At 38.5% G+C, this 20515-nt stretch overlaps 2 protein-coding genes across 2 annotated transcripts; one reads left to right on the top strand and one right to left on the bottom strand.

Annotated features, from left to right (window-relative positions):
- Positions 1 to 197: 197 nt before the first annotated feature.
- LOC123705817 (kelch-like protein diablo) lies at positions 198 to 10112 on the top strand. Its single transcript, XM_045654848.1, has 14 exons — positions 198 to 387; positions 621 to 691; positions 1384 to 1563; positions 2886 to 3054; positions 3458 to 3637; positions 4172 to 4330; positions 4745 to 4937; positions 5368 to 5591; positions 6950 to 7102; positions 7450 to 7551; positions 8094 to 8242; positions 8733 to 8871; positions 9268 to 9380; positions 9972 to 10112. Exons 3-14 carry the CDS (start codon positions 1385 to 1387, stop codon positions 9994 to 9996), a joined length of 1785 nt encoding a protein of 594 aa, XP_045510804.1. The 5' UTR covers positions 198 to 387; positions 621 to 691; position 1384; the 3' UTR covers positions 9997 to 10112.
- Positions 10113 to 10329: 217 nt separating this feature from the next.
- LOC123705818 (thioredoxin domain-containing protein 3 homolog) lies at positions 10330 to 18676 on the bottom strand. Its single transcript, XM_045654849.1, has 10 exons — positions 18535 to 18676; positions 18076 to 18179; positions 17734 to 17805; positions 13094 to 13243; positions 12500 to 12698; positions 12038 to 12208; positions 11533 to 11693; positions 11178 to 11398; positions 10827 to 11052; positions 10330 to 10598 (listed from the first exon to the last, which is right to left on the bottom strand). Exons 1-10 carry the CDS (start codon positions 18674 to 18676, stop codon positions 10380 to 10382), a joined length of 1665 nt encoding a protein of 554 aa, XP_045510805.1. The 3' UTR covers positions 10330 to 10379.
- Positions 18677 to 20515: the final 1839 nt, after the last annotated feature.

Below are 20515 nucleotides of genomic sequence, written 5' to 3' on the forward strand. Positions count from 1 at the left end.
ATGAAATTGTAATTTGATTTAAGTTTAAAAATATAATTTATTGAAATAAAATAAATTTGCTTCTTCTAACATACTTCAATTTAATAGAAATATAAACATTATAACACAAATTCTTCAAAAATTCTTACTATGAGTGATTTTTGTTCGAAAAACATTATGATTAATTTTATTTAACTCTGTGTGCCTTACCTTCGGAACATACTTTTTAAAAACTAGTGAATTATTGTAAAATGTCCAAGCCTGTGTAACAGTAAACATAAAATTTTTTGTGATTAAGAAATCGATGTATCGTTAACTGATTTGTATCTCAACCTCAGGGCGCATACTGAAAGGTTCGCGCTCCCTCGAGGAATATTTTGGTTGAGCAGGGTAAAGAAAACCTCAAAGGTGAGTCTGAATAGGGATCATTGACATTCGCATAAATTATCGAGTAGTAACGAATACAATTATTGTATACAGTAGGTATAACAAAAGGTATTTTTGTTAGTATGTATACGATGTGTAAAGTAATGCATGCGTGTGTTTATCACAGTTAGTGTACTTTGTACAGAGTGAAGTTTCCCATAGTTTTGCTTTGAAATTGTAAAAATTTATATTTATAGAGGGTTTCTTGGTCGCAGATTGACTCCGTGTGGGGCTGGGCTTCGCCCCCGCTGCGCTTGCAGCTGGGAAACGCGCGCGGTCACAAAAGGTGCATTTGATGTGATTTTTTTTATAAAAAATACCCTCAAAGTACTGAAGTAGATCTCAATGTACATGCGACATGTTGAGGAAATAATTCACAATTTCCTTTTGCATCTCAATGTAGAAAAGGATTTATTTATATTAATAAGATTGTTTGTTATTTCAACATTCATAAATGTGGTTCGGGCAGAAGGTTACATCATTTGTAAGTCTTCATTGTTTCCTTGTATAATATTTATGTAACTGAATGGCTTATATTCAATAACATTGGTATTGCATACCTCGTAAAAGTAAATTATAATTTTATCTGTAACTTTCAAGAAGTGAAATTTACAATTTAATATTGAAATACTTTTACATATTTCCGAGAAAGGTTCAAGATTATTATTTGTAAGATTATAAATTTACCTTAGTGGAGTTAAATGATTTTGAAGTAAAAATAATTTGATGGATCTAAACAGGTATGGGATGAATAGACTAATACACCTTTAATTAATACTTTTCTCTCCCGCTATTCTCTCTTTGTTCATTCATAAGGCAGTGTTGTTACTACATTAAAATTTAAGTTAATCTTGTGTATAAAATAATAAGAATCAGTTTGTATCAAAGCACACTATTATTTTCTTATCATTCTCGCATGCATTACTATTTATTAATAAAAACGTATATAACAACTGTCTATTTATGTTTAATATCTAGGATGGGCGAAGGGGGTTCGCCGGGCGGGGTCGGCGGGGTAGGGGGCAGCGGCGCGCGGCTCTCGCACACATCAGAGAAACACCCGAGAGCCATCCTGGGTGAGCTGTCCGCGCTGCGGAGGCATCGAGAGCTCTGTGATGTGGTACTCAATGTGGCTAATAGGAAATTGTTTGCACACAGGTGCGTTATTATTTTACATCTTCGCATTTTGTATTATGTCTAATTTAAATAAATCTGGCTCTAAATGGCGGGTAAGGGGATAAACATGTTTTATTTCTTAGCCTGCAATAATTGAATTTCATTAAATGCAAGTAGTTAGTGCAGGTAGTTTTTTGTCTGTACCCTGGCAGATAATTTGTTATCTGTAAGTGATGCTTATTATAACTAATTCTGTTTAACGATAATTATGCTTTGATATTGTTAACTCTGAAATGGAAATGGAAGCCAGAGATTAAGTACAATGATAAATTAAGGAAGTGATTAATACTAAAAATTAACAAAACATAAAGCCAAGGCAAAGTGGATGTGAATGTTAACAAGTAAACAAGGTCATCAATGAATTATGTTTTGATTGTTATCACTGGGGTGATAAGGTCTGTATAATTTTATTTCATTTATTAGTTTTTCCAAGTGAATTTTTAATATAAAAATGAATCGCAAAATGTGTTGGTAAGTGCATAACTCGAGAATGGCTGAACCGATTTCCTTAATTCTTTCTTCTTATGGACAGAAAATGTAGACATGTAACATGGGTGAAGCGGTGGCGGACCGCTAGTATTATATAGATTTAACAGGTATTTCTTCAATTCAAAAACAATCCTTAACCCATTGAGCCCCGAGCGGCCTGATCGGTCCACGACACAATAGATTTTCTATTGTGTCAGTGATTCAGGGGGCTGAGTTATTAAAAATAAAAAATAAAATGTAAAACTCGTGTTATCAATGGTGAATCAAAAACCCTAGTTTAATTCACATAATATGTAACTAATATTGAATGTGCAGAATATTTTGCAAATACCTTTTCTTCAATGCATGAAGTGACTCAAGGTCAGCTTCCCAAGAGGTTACCAGTTGTATTGATATGAAGCCTTAGTTATAATTGAAGTTCATTGTAATTGTGTTGATTAAGTTTAGGTATTAACCCGCATTTCGATGTGTCAATGTTGAACGAAATTAAAAAAATAATAAACATTCAAATACTTTTGAATGTTTCGCAAAAAATTTTCGTTCCCTCTAAAATTTGTCGCTCGTTAAAAAATTGCAAGATTTAATTTTGCAACAATAGTTTACAAGTTTAACTATCAGTTAGACCTAGTTTTACTGAATGCCTTTGTGCGAACAACAACGAGAGCCTTAAATGTAGGGTTGTCGGTTGGTTTATGAATTCATTAATTATATTTGTTTGTGGTGATCGTGTCAGCATGCAACCCAGTTACTTAAGACCGGACCTAAATAGTAGACTGGTCAGTAAGATAGATGATTGGCTGACAATATGTTGGTAGGGTGATCCTGTCAGCATGCAGCCCGTACTTCCGCGCGATGTTCACGGGCGAGCTGGCGGAGTCGCGCGCCACAGAGGTCACCATCCGCGACGTGGACGAGCACGCCATGGAGCAGCTCATCGAGTTCTGCTACACCGCGCATATTGTGGTCGAAGAGAGCAATGTCCAGGTATGGTTTGGAAGGATGAATTTATTAGGGGTTGTTTTTTTCCGTCCAATTGTTAATTGGCAGAAACTGCGCGCGATCCAGAAAAATGGCGTGTCGAAAGCAAACACTCGGCATGGATCGCAGACTCAATTATGAGAAGAGATTTATGAAATTGTGATGTTCAAATGACGTTAAGTTGTTTGTCTAGCGTTTACGATTAGGTTTTCTGAAAAAGATAAAATATTTGCTTTGCTTGAAAAAGTAGAGATAGATCAATTTAATTCTAGATGGACAGGTCAATTTTGCATGTGAATTTTAATAAATTTATTGTTCCATAATCAATAATCATCCATTGAGAAATATTTATTTTATGCCTCGAAAGTATAAAACAGGTGTTTTTAACGCATAATGTATGGTGTTGCAGGCCCTCCTGCCCGCGGCGTGCCTGCTGCAGCTGCAGGAGATCCAGGACGTGTGCTGCGAGTTCCTCAAGCGGCAGCTGGACTGCTCCAACTGCCTCGGCATCAGAGCCTTCGCCGACACGCACTCGTGTCGGGAGCTGCTCAGGATCGCTGACAAGTTCACACAGCAAAACTTTCCAGAGGTGAGATTTTGCTACCTAGTGATGATTTTTGGCATGAATTATCTTTAAGAGATATTGATATTTATGCGAGGGAAGTTAAAAACAAATTTTAAATGTTGTGTAAAAACAAATGTTTGTTTACAGTAACACAAATATATTTTCTTGTTGTTAAAGTATGTGAAAATATTCTAAAAATTAAAATTTTTGTAACAATCTGAAAAGAACTCTATTTATTTATATAAGTGTCATTTTATAATATGACCATAGATTACTATATTTCATCACCATACTTCACTGTATAAACTGCTTATTAAATAATTCAATAACATAAAATTCCAAATGAACTCTTATTTATATGACACATAAGAGTCACTTTGCACCTTTCACCAATAATAAAACTATCTGAAATGGTCCTTCGGACCTCTTGTTCCCAAGACATAACAGTCACTTTCTAACATCACCCTGTATAATGTGCAATAGTATAACAATCCGAAATGAACTCTATTTCCTAAGACATAAGAGTCACTTTCCAACATCACCCTCACAAATGTGCAGGTGATGGAGAGCGAGGAGTTCCTGCTGCTGCCGGCGGCACAGCTGATCGACATCGTGTCGTCGGACGAGCTCAACGTGCGCTCGGAGGAGCAGACCTTCCAGGCGGTCATGTCCTGGGTCAAGTACAACGTGGCCGAGCGACGGCAGCACCTGGCGCAGGTAACGGCTTGTTTATTTCAGTTTCCAATGAAGGATAAAGATTTAACTATATGCTTTAATCGCAGAAAGTTAGAGTTCAATTGTAATTACATATCATAGTTCTTTATTTGGTAAAAACATTTTTTTAAATGTTAGGTCTGCGGTTGCGAAAGTGTTGTTGATATAACAATCTTATCAAGTTTTCCAAGTGAAGCTTATCAACACTGTCTGTTTTCCTGCTTTAAATATAACAAACTATGTCAGGAAAAAAAAAGTGACTTATGTTGTTATATTATGTTATATGACTAATGTTGCCATAATATAGTATAAGAGCTACAAACTTTTGACTGAATTTTAGTTTTTACTGAAGGTGTACCATCAATCGACTTTAACAAAAAAAAAAAAAAGTTTCTTATAATATATTTTTTATTGCAGGTGCTGCAGCACGTGCGGCTGCCGCTGCTGAGCCCCAAGTTCCTGGTGGGCACGGTGTCGGCCGAGCTGCTGATCCGCGCGGACGACGCGTGCCGCGACCTGCTGGACGAGGCCAAGAACTACCTGCTGCTGCCGCAGGAGCGCCCGCTCATGCAGGGGCCCCGCACACGGCCCAGGAAGCCCACACGGAGAGGTTAGTTCGTAATTCAGTAAGGGATAATACAAATTTTATTTGATTAAAATTTAATTGGATTTTAATCAAATAAAATTTTTTGAAGTACAAGAAATTTTTATTTAGTTGTTTTGAAATAAAAACAAATAGAAATTTCCGGGATAAAAAGTATCCTATGTGTTTATCCAAGTCGCCCTCGATGTGTGAGCAAAATTGGTTCAGCAGTTTGTGCGTGAAGGAGTCACAAATAAACATACAACAAAAATTTCCCATTCGCAATATTAGTATGATAGGGTCGATACATAAGTCAACCCCAATTAGAATGACTGTATAACTCGATATCTATTTCTAAATGACTCAATATGTGCGGAAGCATGCTCGACTTTGAATTTGGTATATTTAGCGTTTTATTTGTTCATTGTTACATATTATTATGTTTGTGTGTGTGCAGGCGAGGTGCTGTTCGCGGTGGGCGGCTGGTGCTCGGGCGACGCCATCGCGTCGGTGGAGCGCTTCGAGCCGGCGTCGGGCGACTGGAAGATGGTCGCGCCCATGTCCAAGCGGCGCTGCGGCGTGGGCGTGGCCGTGCTGCACGACCTGCTGTACGCCGTGGGCGGCCACGACGGCCAGAGCTACCTCAACAGCATCGAGCGCTACGACCCGCAGACCAACCAGGTGCAGTCCCCCCCACCAGCTGCACGACCTGCTGTACGCCGTGGGCGGCCACGACGGCCAGAGCTACCTCAACAGCATCGAGCGCTACGACCCGCAGACCAACCAGGTGCAGTCCCCCCCACCAGCTGCACGACCTGCTGTACGCCGTGGGCGGCCACGACGGCCAGAGCTACCTCAACAGCATCGAGCGCTACGACCCGCAGACCAACCAGGTGCAGTCCCCCCCACCAGCTGCACGACCTGCTGTACGCCGTGGGCGGCCACGACGGCCAGAGCTACCTCAACAGCATCGAGCGCTACGACCCGCAGACCAACCAGGTGCAGTCCCCCCCACCAGCTGCACGACCTGCTGTACGCCGTGGGCGGCCACGACGGCCAGAGCTACCTCAACAGCATCGAGCGCTACGACCCGCAGACCAACCAGGTGCAGTCCCCCCCCACCAGCTGCACGACCTGCTGTACGCCGTGGGCGGCCACGACGGCCAGAGCTACCTCAACAGCATCGAGCGCTACGACCCGCAGACCAACCAGGTGCAGTCCCCCCCCCACCAGCTGCACGACCTGCTGTACGCCGTGGGCGGCCACGACGGCCAGAGCTACCTCAACAGCATCGAGCGCTACGACCCGCAGACCAACCAGGTGCAGTCCCCCCCCCCCAGCTGCACGACCTGCTGTACGCCGTGGGCGGCCACGACGGCCAGAGCTACCTCAACAGCATCGAGCGCTACGACCCGCAGACCAACCAGGTGCAGTCCCCCCCCACCAGCTGCACGACCTGCTGTACGCCGTGGGCGGCCACGACGGCCAGAGCTACCTCAACAGCATCGAGCGCTACGACCCGCAGACCAACCAGGTGCAGTCCCCCCCACCAGCTGCACGACCTGCTGTACGCCGTGGGCGGCCACGACGGCCAGAGCTACCTCAACAGCATCGAGCGCTACGACCCGCAGACCAACCAGGTGCAGTCCCCCCCACCAGCTGCACGACCTGCTGTACGCCGTGGGCGGCCACGACGGCCAGAGCTACCTCAACAGCATCGAGTGCTACGACCCGCAGACCAACCAGGTGCACCATTTTATTATTAGTTATGAACACAGTTTTACTAAATTACTGGTGACGTTGTAACCGGTAAAGCTGAGTATACTCAGGGATGAACCAAGCTACTGAGTGCATGTGCATTGTCTTTTTTTATATTTTATTGTTTTATATGTTTTAAAAGATATTTTCCTTCTTTACTATGTCCAATCCCTTTACATTGGTCCTTCGAGCCGGATCAAATTTTCCTGAACTCGACAATGTTTTTATAATGTTGTATGATGTTTATTTATTATAATGTTTTTTTATATTTGTGTTTCCAGTGGTGCGGTGCGGTAGCGCCCACATCGTCGTGCCGCACGTCGGTGGGCGTGGCCGTGCTGGACGGCGCGCTGTACGCGGTGGGCGGGCAGGACGGCGTGCAGTGCCTCAACCACGTGGAGCGGTACGACCCCAAGGAGAACCGCTGGACCAAGGTGCGTGTGCACTTGGGGGTAGATACGTCATTGGGAAGAAAAGAAATGAAAAGTTTTTTTTGCTGCAGTTTTGTTTGGCGATGAAGAGAAGAAGCTAATTTCTGCTTGTTTTTTAAACGACCATAATTTAAAACAACTACTACGCTTGCCTTACCTAACAACGACGTCGACGTCGACTTTCAGGACACCCTGTATATGTTACTGTGTTATTTTTTAAGAGATTGTTAAATTTTCATATCACAAACAATCTGTATCTTTCCTAGCAATTTCATTTAATTATTTACTTTTATAAAACACATCAAAATAGATGAATTTCCCTACTAAAGTGATATGTACGTGTGTTGCAGGTGGCTGCTATGACGACGCGGCGGCTGGGCGTGGCGGTGGCCGTGCTGGGCGGATACCTGTACGCGGTGGGCGGGTCGGATGGACAGTCGCCGCTTAACACCGTGAGTATACGACACTGCACACTACACGACACTCCTAGTACAAAACTTATACTCAAAACACATGACCGCAGATACGAGGCACTAGACATACTTCACGATACACACAAGTCACGAGACACTAAAAAAGTGTCACGATACACGAGACACTAGAAACGTGTCACTATACACTAGTCACGAGACACGTGACACCTGTCACGATACACGACACACTAGAAACGTGCCGCTATACACTAGTCACGAGACACGTGACACTAGAAACGTGTCACTATACACTAGTCACGAGACACGTGACACCTGTCACGATACACGACACACTAGAAACGTGTCACTATACACTAGTCACGAGACACGTGACACCTGTCACGATACACGACACACTAGAAACGTGCCACTATACACTAGTCACGAGACACTAAAAACTTGTCACTACACTTTTATCTATACATGTATAACTAAGTCTCAGTTATAGGGTCCCGTTTTATAGTTTAGTTACGGAACCCAAAAAAAATGAAATAATGTATACGTAACGTGCATGTGTGCAGGTGGAGCGCTACGACCCGCGCGCGAACAAGTGGACGAGCGTGGCGGCCATGTCCACGCGCCGCAAGCACCTCGGCTGCGCTGTTTTTGATGGACAGATATATGCTGTGGGCGGGAGAGATGATTGCACTGAACTGAGCTCCGCGGAACGGTATGTTGTGTTTGTGTGTGTGCGTGTGCTATTTGTCTATTGGTTAGGTGGTATTTGTACATTTAAGTTCATTTAATGTTGTTGTAAACACGTAACTTTGCGTGTTTTCATCAGCTACGTGTCCCTTAAGACACATAAAACTGAAAGAATAGAATAAATTCGATTACTCGGGCGGGTCACGAGTGGCTGAGTTGGTTAGGCATCCGCCCCGGAATGGCGCGAAGGATGCGGGTTCGAGTCCCGCCTCGTGATCGAATTTTTTCTATTCTTTATAAATTTATATTTACTCAGAAGAGTTTTTTCAATGTGTTTTACAGTTGATCAATAAAATTGTTCATGAACTATTGCTATATACAGGGCTTAAAAATTTTGCATTGCTACATTGAAATTTGATTTAAAAAAGATCAATGCGTCTTTCTTTTACAAAAGCATGACATTATCCACAAACCGCACACCGACATTATTTATGTATTTATTTATTCGTATTAAGGTATGAGCCGTCAACGGACACGTGGTCGCCGGTAGTGGCGATGACGTCACGGCGCAGCGGGGTGGGGCTTGCCGTCGTCAACGGGCAGCTCTATGCGGTGGGAGGGTTTGATGGCACCGCTTATCTTAAGTCTATCGAGGTGAGATATGGTTATATTGTGTGTTTTGTTTGATTAGTATTATCTTATGCATTAGTAGATTGATTAAAGTTATAGAATTTGTATTTACTGGAATCAATGTACCTTTTGAGTTGACGATATAAGAGATAGACACTACAGCATCAATGTGCAACTTTCCATATTTTATTTCATTTCTAATTCTATAATATTGTTATTAAAAGGCGTCATAATAAAACTTATTTGAACGGAACCCTTAGAGTCGCGAGTCCAATTCGCAGATAACTTCTTCTAAACTAAAATCCCATTTGATTGAAATTTTATTGGCCTTCCTTCGAAAAAAGTAACTTACTTAATAAACAAACAAATAATTAAAAAAAAAAAATCCACTGTAACCATGTCTTTCCATTACGATTGCAGGTGTACGACCCGGAATCGAACCAATGGCGGCTGTGCGGTGCGATGAACTACCGGCGGCTCGGCGGCGGCGTCGGCGTCATGCGCGCGCCGCACCACGACACGCACTACATATGGTGAGACACACGTGCATACATATATACATACATACATACATACACACATAAATATCGCACTCACTAATCTATACACACACGCACACAGACTTACCATGTACATATACACACGCTTACAAGCACGCACATGCGCAAACACACATACACATACGAACGCACACCCGTGCAGAAGTGCATATTTACACACGCATACGTATGTATGTGGGTGTTTTACACCCACATACATTTGTATACACACGCAAACTCAATGCTCGCAAACATGTACAAACTCACACGCTATGATGCGCACATGGCCACGCATGCACGCATACGCACATGCACACGTATACGCACATGCACACGTATATATGTACTCGTTAGCACGTATAAACACTCATTGTTAAAGCTTGTTGTATAGTTAATAATAGTTAAATTTTAAAATGAACATCTTTAGTTACTCACATTTTTTTTGGTACACCAAAAATTTACGTCACAGTATATTTATCACAGCAAATCTCATTTATTACACGTTTGATAATTCTTCTATTTTTCTGTTATTTTCTTGATTTCTAATCAACCAATTATACTAATAATATATTGTTTTGTTTCCAGGAATCGCAAAGACTCGGTGGTGTGACCGCAACATCACTACTAATACAAGGTTAAGTCGTTACTCAATTTATTTTATTGTTAAATCTATATTATAATTGACTATTTATAAATTAATGAAAATACAAATTTTAGAATATATTATATTGTCTTTTATTAAACCTTTATACAACAAACTATATGTAATAAATGATTTTTGTGATTTTTTTTTCATATAATATATCCTTACTTATTCCTACTTGTATAATGTTCAAAACATTGAGAAAGCGTAATTATTAGTATAATTATTTTTAATAAAGCGACTAGAAACAATACTTTTACGAAGTATACTCCTTTTTCGGACAAAAAAAAATCTGGTGTATTTTGAAGAGCAGAGATATTCTATTACAAACATATGAATTAACATAAAAATTAAGTAGCAATAGGCGGTGGTGAAGTCGCTTTATCAACGTGCGTTTCATCCTCCCCATCCTCAGGATCCTTTTCATCCTCGCCATCCCCGTTATCTTCGCCGGCATCCTCGCCCTCCCCATCCCCATCCCCTTCCGCAGCATCCACAACTTCATCTTCAGCAACTTCGGTGGATGTTTCTGTTGCGTTTTCCTCACCATCCTTAATTTCGTGACGCTTCTGTAATATTTGAAAATATGTTCGCATTTGTTTCAATTCACAAAGAAAAAATAGTAAAGAATTATTTTAAAAGGTACAGTTTGTCCGTAAGGATTAGGAAATAATTACTGGTATCTACACATAAATATTGAATTAATTAAGCTTGGAGACGAGTAGATATTTACAGAAGAAACTGATTAAGTAACATTAAGAACACGCGCACTTTTTACACTTTCTGTAGGTACAGACCTTCTTCTTTTTCTTAGACTTCGGTTTAGGCTTATGTTCAGGCACGCTATAGCCAGGAGGGAAGAACCTCCCACACTCCTCCTCCCCGATAACCGTGTCCTCGCTCACGTGGAGCGGGCCCAGGGTAAGCAGCTCCTCTGGGGGTCCGTCAGGGGGGATGTCTGATGGGTCTACTAGCGCTGGTTCAGCTACGCCAACTGCTACCATTAGGGCGATTGTTTCTGAGCTGTGAAGGGATACACAATTTAATAAATTATCATAGGAATTCATATCAAGGTTACCTTGTAAATGGCAAATTTGTGAGTAAGTTTATATTACTAGAAACTTGCAATGAAACAATGTATAACTTACTAATCCTTTTCCGGCCTCTCCTCATACCGATCGATGTTCTTGGCCAGTAATTTGGGCTCGTCTATATTAGCATCTGCAAAGAAGCCGTATCTGATCAAACGTTGGGCCAGCTTGGGCGACGATGTGACTGTGAGGATGGCGCGTCGTTGCCAAGCGCCGAAGATCATGAGTAAGTGGGGGGGCTCGGCGGGAGTAGGCGGTTCGACCACTGCTCCTACCATCTGGAAAAGGTTTAGATAGGTGTTTGTACTGATAGGTTAGGTTACTGCATACACATGAAACGAATTGAAAATTAATTTAATTCAGTATACAGAACACTGTTTAGTTCAGAATTAAACAAACTTTAGAAAATGACCTTAGGAAACAGTAGATCCAAAGCTGCCGCCCGCTGATGCCTGTCAGCGGGAACAAACAACCCGGGTACTGTGTTCAACATAAGCTCATCGGCTAGGAATTTTTTGGTTTCCCCTTCTTCTAACTCTATCCCATCACCGAACAATGCTTTACGCGCCAACTCTGTAAAAGTATACACTTATTATTAAAGTACATATAAGTTTCTCTACTTTGTGAAATTTCCATCAAAATCGATCCAATCGTTTCGAAGATTTAACGGGACATACACCATTTATCTACTCATTCACATTCACAAAGAGAGAGAAAATACATTATGGTCTTTTTGTTATGCATATCTTTTATATATTGAAATACATACTTGTATATCGCAGTTATTTTGTCATTACAAACAATACTTTACCTACACATATTTGTTAATACTGAACAAGAGAGAGAACATATTATTATGATGTTATATATAACAATATATTATGACGTAATTCAATCTAGAATTCTGTATGAAATACCTATAACATTCCCCTCTCGATCTGGCAACTTCTTAAGCAGCAGTGTGAGGGAGGGTCTCTCTATGACCGCCGCGGCCGCCTCTTCCGTACCTAATGTTTCGTCTTCCACGGAGAGAGCGCGGACATTGTCTTTTGTTAGCACTAGAGGGCATTTGTCTGCTATTATCACACCTGTTGAATGATACTTGTTGTAATTTATGATTATAGACTGTTAATTTTGAGATTTTTACTTTATTAAATACACAGTAAAAATACGGCTACCGTGCCGCTCTGAATAGCTTTAGATACTATATGAAAAAATGTTGAAAAAACTTCTATAAAGATAGATATCAAAGTAATTTGGTCAAGTTCTGACTTCTCAATGGATTTTGATATTTTTATTGTATGCCAAAGCCATACCAAAAAGACCTAAATATCAAAAAATATATTTATAAATAGTTATGATGAGAGTACTTAACTTACCATACGGTTCAAGAGCATCAGACACCTTCCGCAAGTGTTTCTGTGCATGCGGCATCATGAGCGCGGGGCACACGTCGTTAAAGTGCGCCTCTAGACGCTTCGCTCTCGCTTCGCGCCGCGCGGTGCGAGCGTTGGCCGCTGCTGTCGCTTCTTTAGCTCGCCTCGCTTCTAGAAGCTTCTCTTGGGCGAGAGCAACTTCCTTTAAATTATGGGAAATTGTGGGTTTTTGGTTGAAGGCTTTTTTTGCAAAGAGCAATTTAGCCAATGAATTTTGTTACAGTTAGAACTCATTGCCTTACAGTTACAGATTTAACGGTAACATAATATACAAATAGAGGCGAGCATATTCCTATCACCACTCACATTACTAGGTATAAGAGAATTTAAATCAGCTGCGTAGATAGTTAAAGTCGTGAATGAAGCTGGAAAAAGAATCTTACACGAGATCATAATGATCTTGATTCAATGGTTAGCCTACAGGCTATAGCGGAGAATTATTAAAAAATAACGGTTATAGATTAAAATGTAAATATAGCTACCCCAGAAAACAAAGATGTGTTCTATAAAATCTGACTGACTGATTTGTAAACTGACTTGTTCTTGCGGTGTAAGCTCATGTGGCGCGCGCTGCACTCTCTCTCTTTCCCCTTTCCGCACTAACTCCTCGTTCTGCAGCTCCTGTTCTATGGTGCGCGTGAGACGAGGGGCATCGGCTCCGAACACCACGTTGAGCAGCTGACCAGCCTACATTTAGTTAACATATATTAAATTTGTTTCGTAAAAAAGACAATGAATGAAGTGGTCGATGAATTCTTGGCAAAAGAAAGCAGATTTTTAATACGTATTGTATTACGTGGGCCACAGCCCAGCCCGTGGAGACAATTTTTATGTATGTTTGTATACTGTGAAGATTATATTCTAACGAACCTACTGTACCGATTTGATTGCAATTTTGTATGTAAACAGATGATAATATTATCCTGTTTTAAAATCTGGGTCATTCTTTTTCCAAGTAGGTAGGTACTAAAGTTCTTACGTAAATCTTAAGTATCCATTTATTCAACATTACTATACCGCATAATACCCACATGAAATCGACTGAATAAAAGTTTAATGCAAAAATGAAGCTCATAGGTATTGTTAACAGCTGTTTAATCGATAGGGACCACACGGTGCCATTTCACCGCAAACCTCACATATCATTTATACCTATACTTATATATACCTGTACATAGAGCTACACATATGAATAGGTATGTATTGTTACTAGTCATAGTCAAGGGCATTGTACCTATAATACGGATTATCGTTACATTACGTTTGGGGAATAGTGAATATAGAGAACAAGCTGGTTTGATTGATGAACGTCTAAACGGTTAACTAAACTGGGTAAAATAATGAACTTATGTTATTAGGAAAAGATGAGATTTTAATGGTAAAAGATTTTTAAAAAGATTTTTTACGTGCTCGGGACTCACTAAGAGATCATTTTAAGAATACTGGTATCCTTACTGTACCATCACAGTATATATTTAATAATATTTTGCATGTTCACAAAAACGCCGACTTACACACAAGAGTAGGAGATAGACACGATTATGGCACAAGGAACAGGAATAGAATTGAAATGCCATTTTTCCGATTAGCTCAGGGCCGGACCGTGAACTTGTGGGGCCCTGGGCTGAAACTACCCAGGGGCCCTTTTTTTGGAAATGTTCATATTTTCTTAATACCTACCTATAGAATACCTATAGAATTTTATATTCTACAATATTGATAATAAATACAAATAGCAAAAAACCCATAAGAAATGAGATATTTTTTTGTGACCTTGTAGTTCCTTACACCCTACCATATGTAGATTTTGAGATAACTTTTAGGGTGTCAATATACAAGTATTTACAGATTTACTGCTGGGTGTCTCGAATTCCGAGATTCTTACCTAATTTAACCTTACATGACTGGGCCATAACTCGTTCGGGCTCGTACATAAGAGTTAAAACACTTCTTAATAACCGAATAACGCATTTCGTTAAAAAATTACAAATGTTTATAAGTATATAAATTTTTAATAGTACGTTGATAGTTATAATAAATCTGTATTAATAAAAAAAAGCATTTGAATAAACGAGTACAAATAAATATTAATTTATCGAAAAAAACAAGTTTTTTCGAAACGGTTTGGTAAATACAAAATAATTTCGGCGGTATGGCGACCATTTAGAATCGTCTGAAAAGAATGGCATGGCGATTTTCGTAAATGGCTGCACGACGATGGTTACCTGTGCAAAAGTTAGCCTGGTACCAATAAAATAATAAATAAAATAAAATTTATTAGTAACTTCAAATATAACATTACAATATTGCTCTGCCTTCTGAACTAGGTAATTCCTATATCTCAGAAGGCAGTGCCTACCCTTACAAATTCCATGTTACATTATATTTGGCAAGTTAACAAAATAAATTTTAGTGACTATAAATGATGAAAGAATACAAAGTAAATGATTAAGAAAATAAAAGTATACGATTTGAATTGCACAATACAATGGTTGAATTTTTTTTTTAAATCAACGCATTCGCGTCGGTATGGCGGGCTTTATGTCACACCGGATAAGTATGGCATGACACTACCATCTACATCTTTTTTATGGGCTATCGGTAAATTCTAACATTTTTGTGTTACAAATCGTTTAACTTTCGCTATTTTTCCGATGAGTTCGACTAACGCCCACGCGACTAAGCCGCCGGTACCAGCGTTCACACCATCATTTTTCTTTCTGTCATTGCGTACTAAGACCCCTGTAGAACCGCCATCCTGTTACAAATGACTCGAAATTTTGTGTCAATGTCTCCCGATCTACTAGGTTTGCGAATCGACAGCTCTCTAAAATGGAATCATCACATCGACCACCTAAAAAATAAATTATCAGCACTTCTTAGATCTCTGCGTAATATTACTTCTTGCATTCCTCATAAATTACGCCACACCATCTACAACACGTTAGTAAAGCCGCACCTAATGTATTTAAAAAATTAGGTTTTTCCGAAGATGAACCACGCCATTGTGTCGATGAGTAAGATTTGCAGGTGGTAAGTCGAGGCAAAATTGTTTGTGAAAGTGGCCAGGAAAGTACAGCTTATTAGGCAGTACAGGGAATGACGATATGCATTTACTAAGAAATATTGCTTGTGGACAGTCCGCCACTGAAAAAGTTTTATTTTGGGACGAAACAAATTAATTTAATCAATTCTGATGGCAAAGGAAACGCGCGTCGTCCAGTTAACCATACCTTAGATAATAAATAAACAGTTAAGCATTGCGGAGGAAACATGTATGGGGTTGTTTTGAGATTGTTATAATCTTTATAGACAACAACGGCTTTACAACGTCGTGGCTTAGACTGTATGAGATTGTCACACGTTTGCAAAAACATATTAATTCCTAATAGAATTGGAACCCTTAAATGAAGAAGAAGAAGAATTTGCCTATCCTCGCGAGCAGTAGTTTTTCATGGTCGAGCTTTTCTAGGCACTTAATCAGAAGTACCTGCATGCTCTTTGAAATAAACTATAGCATTGAACATCTTTTTATCGAACACTCTAAATGATTTGCAATTTTCGTGTAACTCCAGTTTTTGTCAAAGTGTAAACTTAAAATTATTTTACTTGTTGATGGGTCACAAATCTTACTTTTATCCATTTTGGTGCAAAGTTAATTAATTTTCAGAAACTTTTAGATAGAATGTTTAAAAAATGGTGCAAATATTTGTAGAAGAAAAAAATATTAACGACTTTTTAATAGGTTTTGACTTTAGAACACTCGAACCATGCTGTTTCTAATTTGTTGTCCCGACTGAAAATACTCGGAAATCAGACTGCACTTAATGTTGTTTAATTTTATCAATTTAAGCTAATGTTTGATTAAAATTAAGCAATTTCTTATAAAACTACATAAACGGGTGTTCTATTACATAATATGAAATAGTGCTTTATCTCTAAAACGTTAATACACAAATGTTAAATAAACTTGATGACTACTTCATTGTGTTACTGTTTCTAATTAAACGTTCACCATATAAAATAACCTAATAGTTTCAATAAATGAGATTTATTTTCTAAAAGTTGAAAATCAACATGCAAACATCCTTTTTCATGTTAGCAAAAGTTATTGAAGTAGGTATGCGATTCTCATCATTTTTTTTTTTCGAAAACCGACTACAGATTTTTTTTTAAATTATCGCCCATTGGTTTTATCGGAGTAAGGGGGGCCTTTTAACCTCGGGGCCCTGGGCTGCAGCCCATAAAGCCCATGGGTAGATCCGGCCCTGGATTAGCTAAAGTTAAAAATTCGTTTATGGGTCAAGGTATAGGTACGCTTATACAATAGAATTCCTCTCAATATTAAAGAGTTTAGTAGTTCTAAATTTAAAACTTATATAAAAAATGTACTAGTTCAGAGAGCGTACTACAGTATTCAGAAATATATGGACGATAAAGACCCATGGAGGGTTGTCGCGTAAAAACCGCAGGACAGTTCTTTGGCATATTATGATATATTATGTATAAGTTAGATATAAGTTACATATTATGTAATATTGACATGATTTTAAAAGAGCAACTATGGAGTTTCTTGCCGATTCTTCTCCATAGATACTGCTTTCCGAATCGGTGGTAAATGTTAAAAATACTTATGTAATGACGATTCGAAAGTGCTACTAAATAGTAGTCTAATTGAATAAATGAATGTTTGAGTTTGAGTTTGAGTTCAAATAGGTCGTGTAGAGTTTGAGTTATATCGTAACAAACAATGAAATCTTAATCTCCTTAATCGGATTATTCATCTATTTATTTCTTTGTTTATTTAAAGATACACGATAAAGCCACGGGTAGAGTTAAAGAACCATAGGTATTTAACTTAGCAGCACATTATATACAGGTATTTATTTAGAAAATTAGACTCAAAGTGGGTTTTATTTGATTTCGTGACGGAAGCGCGCTAATTGCTTAAGTTTTAACTTAGAACAAAGTTTTGAAGCTATCAAATAAACTTGCCTTTTAATTGTTTAATGACACATAAATAAAACGAAACTCATATTTATAACGATGAAGATAGGATAGGTGATGTAAAAAATAATATAAATAAAAGGAAAAATTCGAAATGTTAGCCACTCAACTTAGTGACTTAGTTATGTCTTTTTCTCTACAAATATTTCAACTACCAACTATATGCTTACCGCAAGTAACATCCATGTAGGTTCGCTACGATTCCTGAATCTCTTCAAGCTTTCTATTGTGTCCGCTTTTGCCTATAAATAAATACCTAATCAGATTTCTTTATAATATAAGAAGTAACAATTTTTTTAGTTGAGCAAGTAAGTTATACTTTCCTTGCAACCCAGTTGTAAAGGGATACAATTTAAACACTGGGTGTTCAAAATAAGTATTAAACAATATACATGGTTGCTTTGACTATTTTGTAGCCCCGTCCTATCTCTACTTTAAGTTTGTTGAACTATTTACCGAACAAATTTGTAAATTTATGCATTATGCATTTCATACTATGACTGCGTTCTTACGATAGCGAGATGCAGGTTGTCTCCGCCGATCTCCACTTTGATTTTCTTCAAGTTGCCGACCATGCCGATGCACGGGCCACACCACTCCGTGTACACGTCCACCACTGTAGGTAGATTGTATGAATTAAATAGGTATTTAAAAGTATATAGCTCATAAATTATTCACACAATTTATAGTTCGTACAGTATTACTTTACTCTATGTTTTATAGCGTCGCATAAAACGCGTACCTACCAATTGCTTATTCCAACACATTCAAATTTATTTTCTGCTTATATCATAGGATTGTTAGTATATAGTTTTATACAAATAATTCGAAAAGTTGTATACATCACACACAGAAAACTACGACAAAAATTAAACATGAACTTCCCCAAAAAATACTTTGTTGCAAGAAAACACTAGAACTTCTTCTTAGTTCTTATACTACAACTTTATATATCTCAATCCACCACATACCCAAAAGCCCGTCCCTCGCCAAGAACTTGTTCCACTCATCATCAGTGTTCAGCTCAGCCTGCAGCTGCACCTGAGCGGCCTTCTTGCCTGCCCCCGCGGCGGCCAACGCAGCGGCGTTCGCGACCGCGCACGTGATCGACATACCGACGAGTGCCGTGAGGTAGCATGGAACATAATATAGGATAGCGTACGTATGTTAGTTTTCGTAGAGGTTTAGTATACCTATATCTCTATTTTATGGATTATGGTTTATATAGAGGATAGGTATAGTTTTCGTGTGAGTAAAACTGTAGTGTAAAGGCAATAAACTTTATGTTTCAATGGTGTAGTACCTAGATTTGGAGGTAAAAGATAGTTGAATTTAGTATGAAAAAATCATGAACAATTTTACACAATGAGATAAATTTAACTACTTAATTCCCTACTACTTAGGAATGAAACAATAACACGGTGTACCTAAAATATTGTTAGGATCACTAAGGAAATGTTTACTTAATGAAAATAAAGTAGAATGTAAGTATGTCGGTATTAATCTAAACGAATACGACAATAATGGGATCTATAGGGTACATTATCCCATCATGTATTACTTATCCGATGTGCATGAAACATAAGTTTTTAAAGCTTAAGCGCACTTTTGCGCAAAGCTTTTAACGCGGATGAAGGCGTGGGCAAAGCTAGCTCTAAATTTTGTTTTTATGCTTGTCTGATTTTAATTGCGAAATCTATGAGTCCTTATTATTCAAAATGAGATATTTTTGACGCAAATCCTTAAAAGTGGTAAACTTATGGATGGAAATTTTCACGAAAATAGCTATCATAGGTAAAGTTCATTTGAGGCGGGCGGGAAATTATCAAATAATAATTATAATTATCGAATTAGGCTAGTTTCGTTTATTCCTTTAATTAAATAAATTGGTATATTATTATAATCATAGGTTTATGAGTAGTAAATAGTAAATGGGTGTGTCCTTTTTGTTAAAACGCACTCTATGTTGCGAAATTTGTTTTGTTTATTGTCTATTTAGTTAAGCATGTCTTTTTACTTAAAAATTTTAGGAAACATCGTTAAGTTCAAGAAAACTTTTAATATCATTATTTGCAACAGTCGACATCTATAGTTGTAGGTACCCGTTTATAATTTGCCTATCTGTTTATTTCTACTGTAAGAAGTTCACCTGAAAACCGACAGAGGGCTGTGAAACCACGTGAAACTATTTGTTCAAGATTGAGTGTTTGTTAGAAAGATGGCGTTGTTGTTTTTCAAATTTGCAGTAGGTATATAATATTATAAGTGGAACCTTAGAGGCTTTCGAGGTTCACTCGATCGCAACAGATAAACATACGGGTTACCATATAGGTACATATAAGTCCTTTATAGAGTCTAGAGCAGCCTATCGAATTTGTAAAAAATAAATTGATAAGAAATAGGTAATGTATCTATGGTTTACGAAACTAATATTTTAAATAGAAAAGAATTAATTCTTATTCCTTCGTTGTCATATTACGATATTTTTGTTACAAAAACAAACAACAAAACTTTGTATTATTTTCGTAACAAAACACATTCTCAATCAATTTCCTCCAATAAAACTTTACCATCTACATGAATTTCGGAATTTGCGTGATTTAGACATTCGTAGCTAATCGGAAAATATCAGGTTTTTTCATAAATGGCGGATTCGCATGACTGAACGTCGCCGGGCGTGCTTCCTTCTATGATCATAATAAATTGCCGTTTATGGCATAACTTGGACAGAATTACTAATGAACTAGTAGGTAACCAACGACAGGGAATATTGATAGTTTTTTTGGTATGCATGGAAGAATTTACAGACAAAAAAGATGGAAATTAAGAATACCACAGACACTAAGTACAAATGCTCCAGTTCTGAAAAATCCAAAAATTTAGATCCGACTACGAAAAGTTCTCAATAACGCGCTCTAAAAAGCATCAAATTATGTTTTGCATCGCGTCAAA

The sequence above is a fragment of the Colias croceus genome, chromosome 3 (genome assembly GCF_905220415.1).
Source record: "Colias croceus chromosome 3, ilColCroc2.1".
In the NCBI taxonomy this organism is placed as follows: Eukaryota; Metazoa; Arthropoda; class Insecta; order Lepidoptera; family Pieridae; genus Colias; species Colias croceus.

Bases quoted from the DNA above. Each gene is read 5' to 3' on its own strand.
- LOC123705817 (XM_045654848.1), top strand. From the start codon at position 1,385: ATGGGCGAAGGGGGTTCGCCGGGCGGGGTCGGCGGGGTAGGGGGCAGC. The intron at 3,055-3,457 runs GTATGGTTTGGA...ATGGTGTTGCAG, and splicing joins TCGAAGAGAGCAATGTCCAG to GCCCTCCTGCCCGCGGCGTG. The intron at 3,638-4,171 runs GTGAGATTTTGC...ACAAATGTGCAG, and splicing joins CACAGCAAAACTTTCCAGAG to GTGATGGAGAGCGAGGAGTT.
- LOC123705818 (XM_045654849.1), bottom strand. From the start codon at position 18,676: ATGTCGATCACGTGCGCGGTCGCGAACGCCGCTGCGTTGGCCGCCGCG. The intron at 12,699-13,093 runs GTCAGTTTACAA...CATAATTTAAAG, and splicing joins AGCTTACACCGCAAGAACAA to GAAGTTGCTCTCGCCCAAGA. The intron at 10,599-10,826 runs GTCTGTACCTAC...CAAATATTACAG, and splicing joins AGTCTAAGAAAAAGAAGAAG to AAGCGTCACGAAATTAAGGA.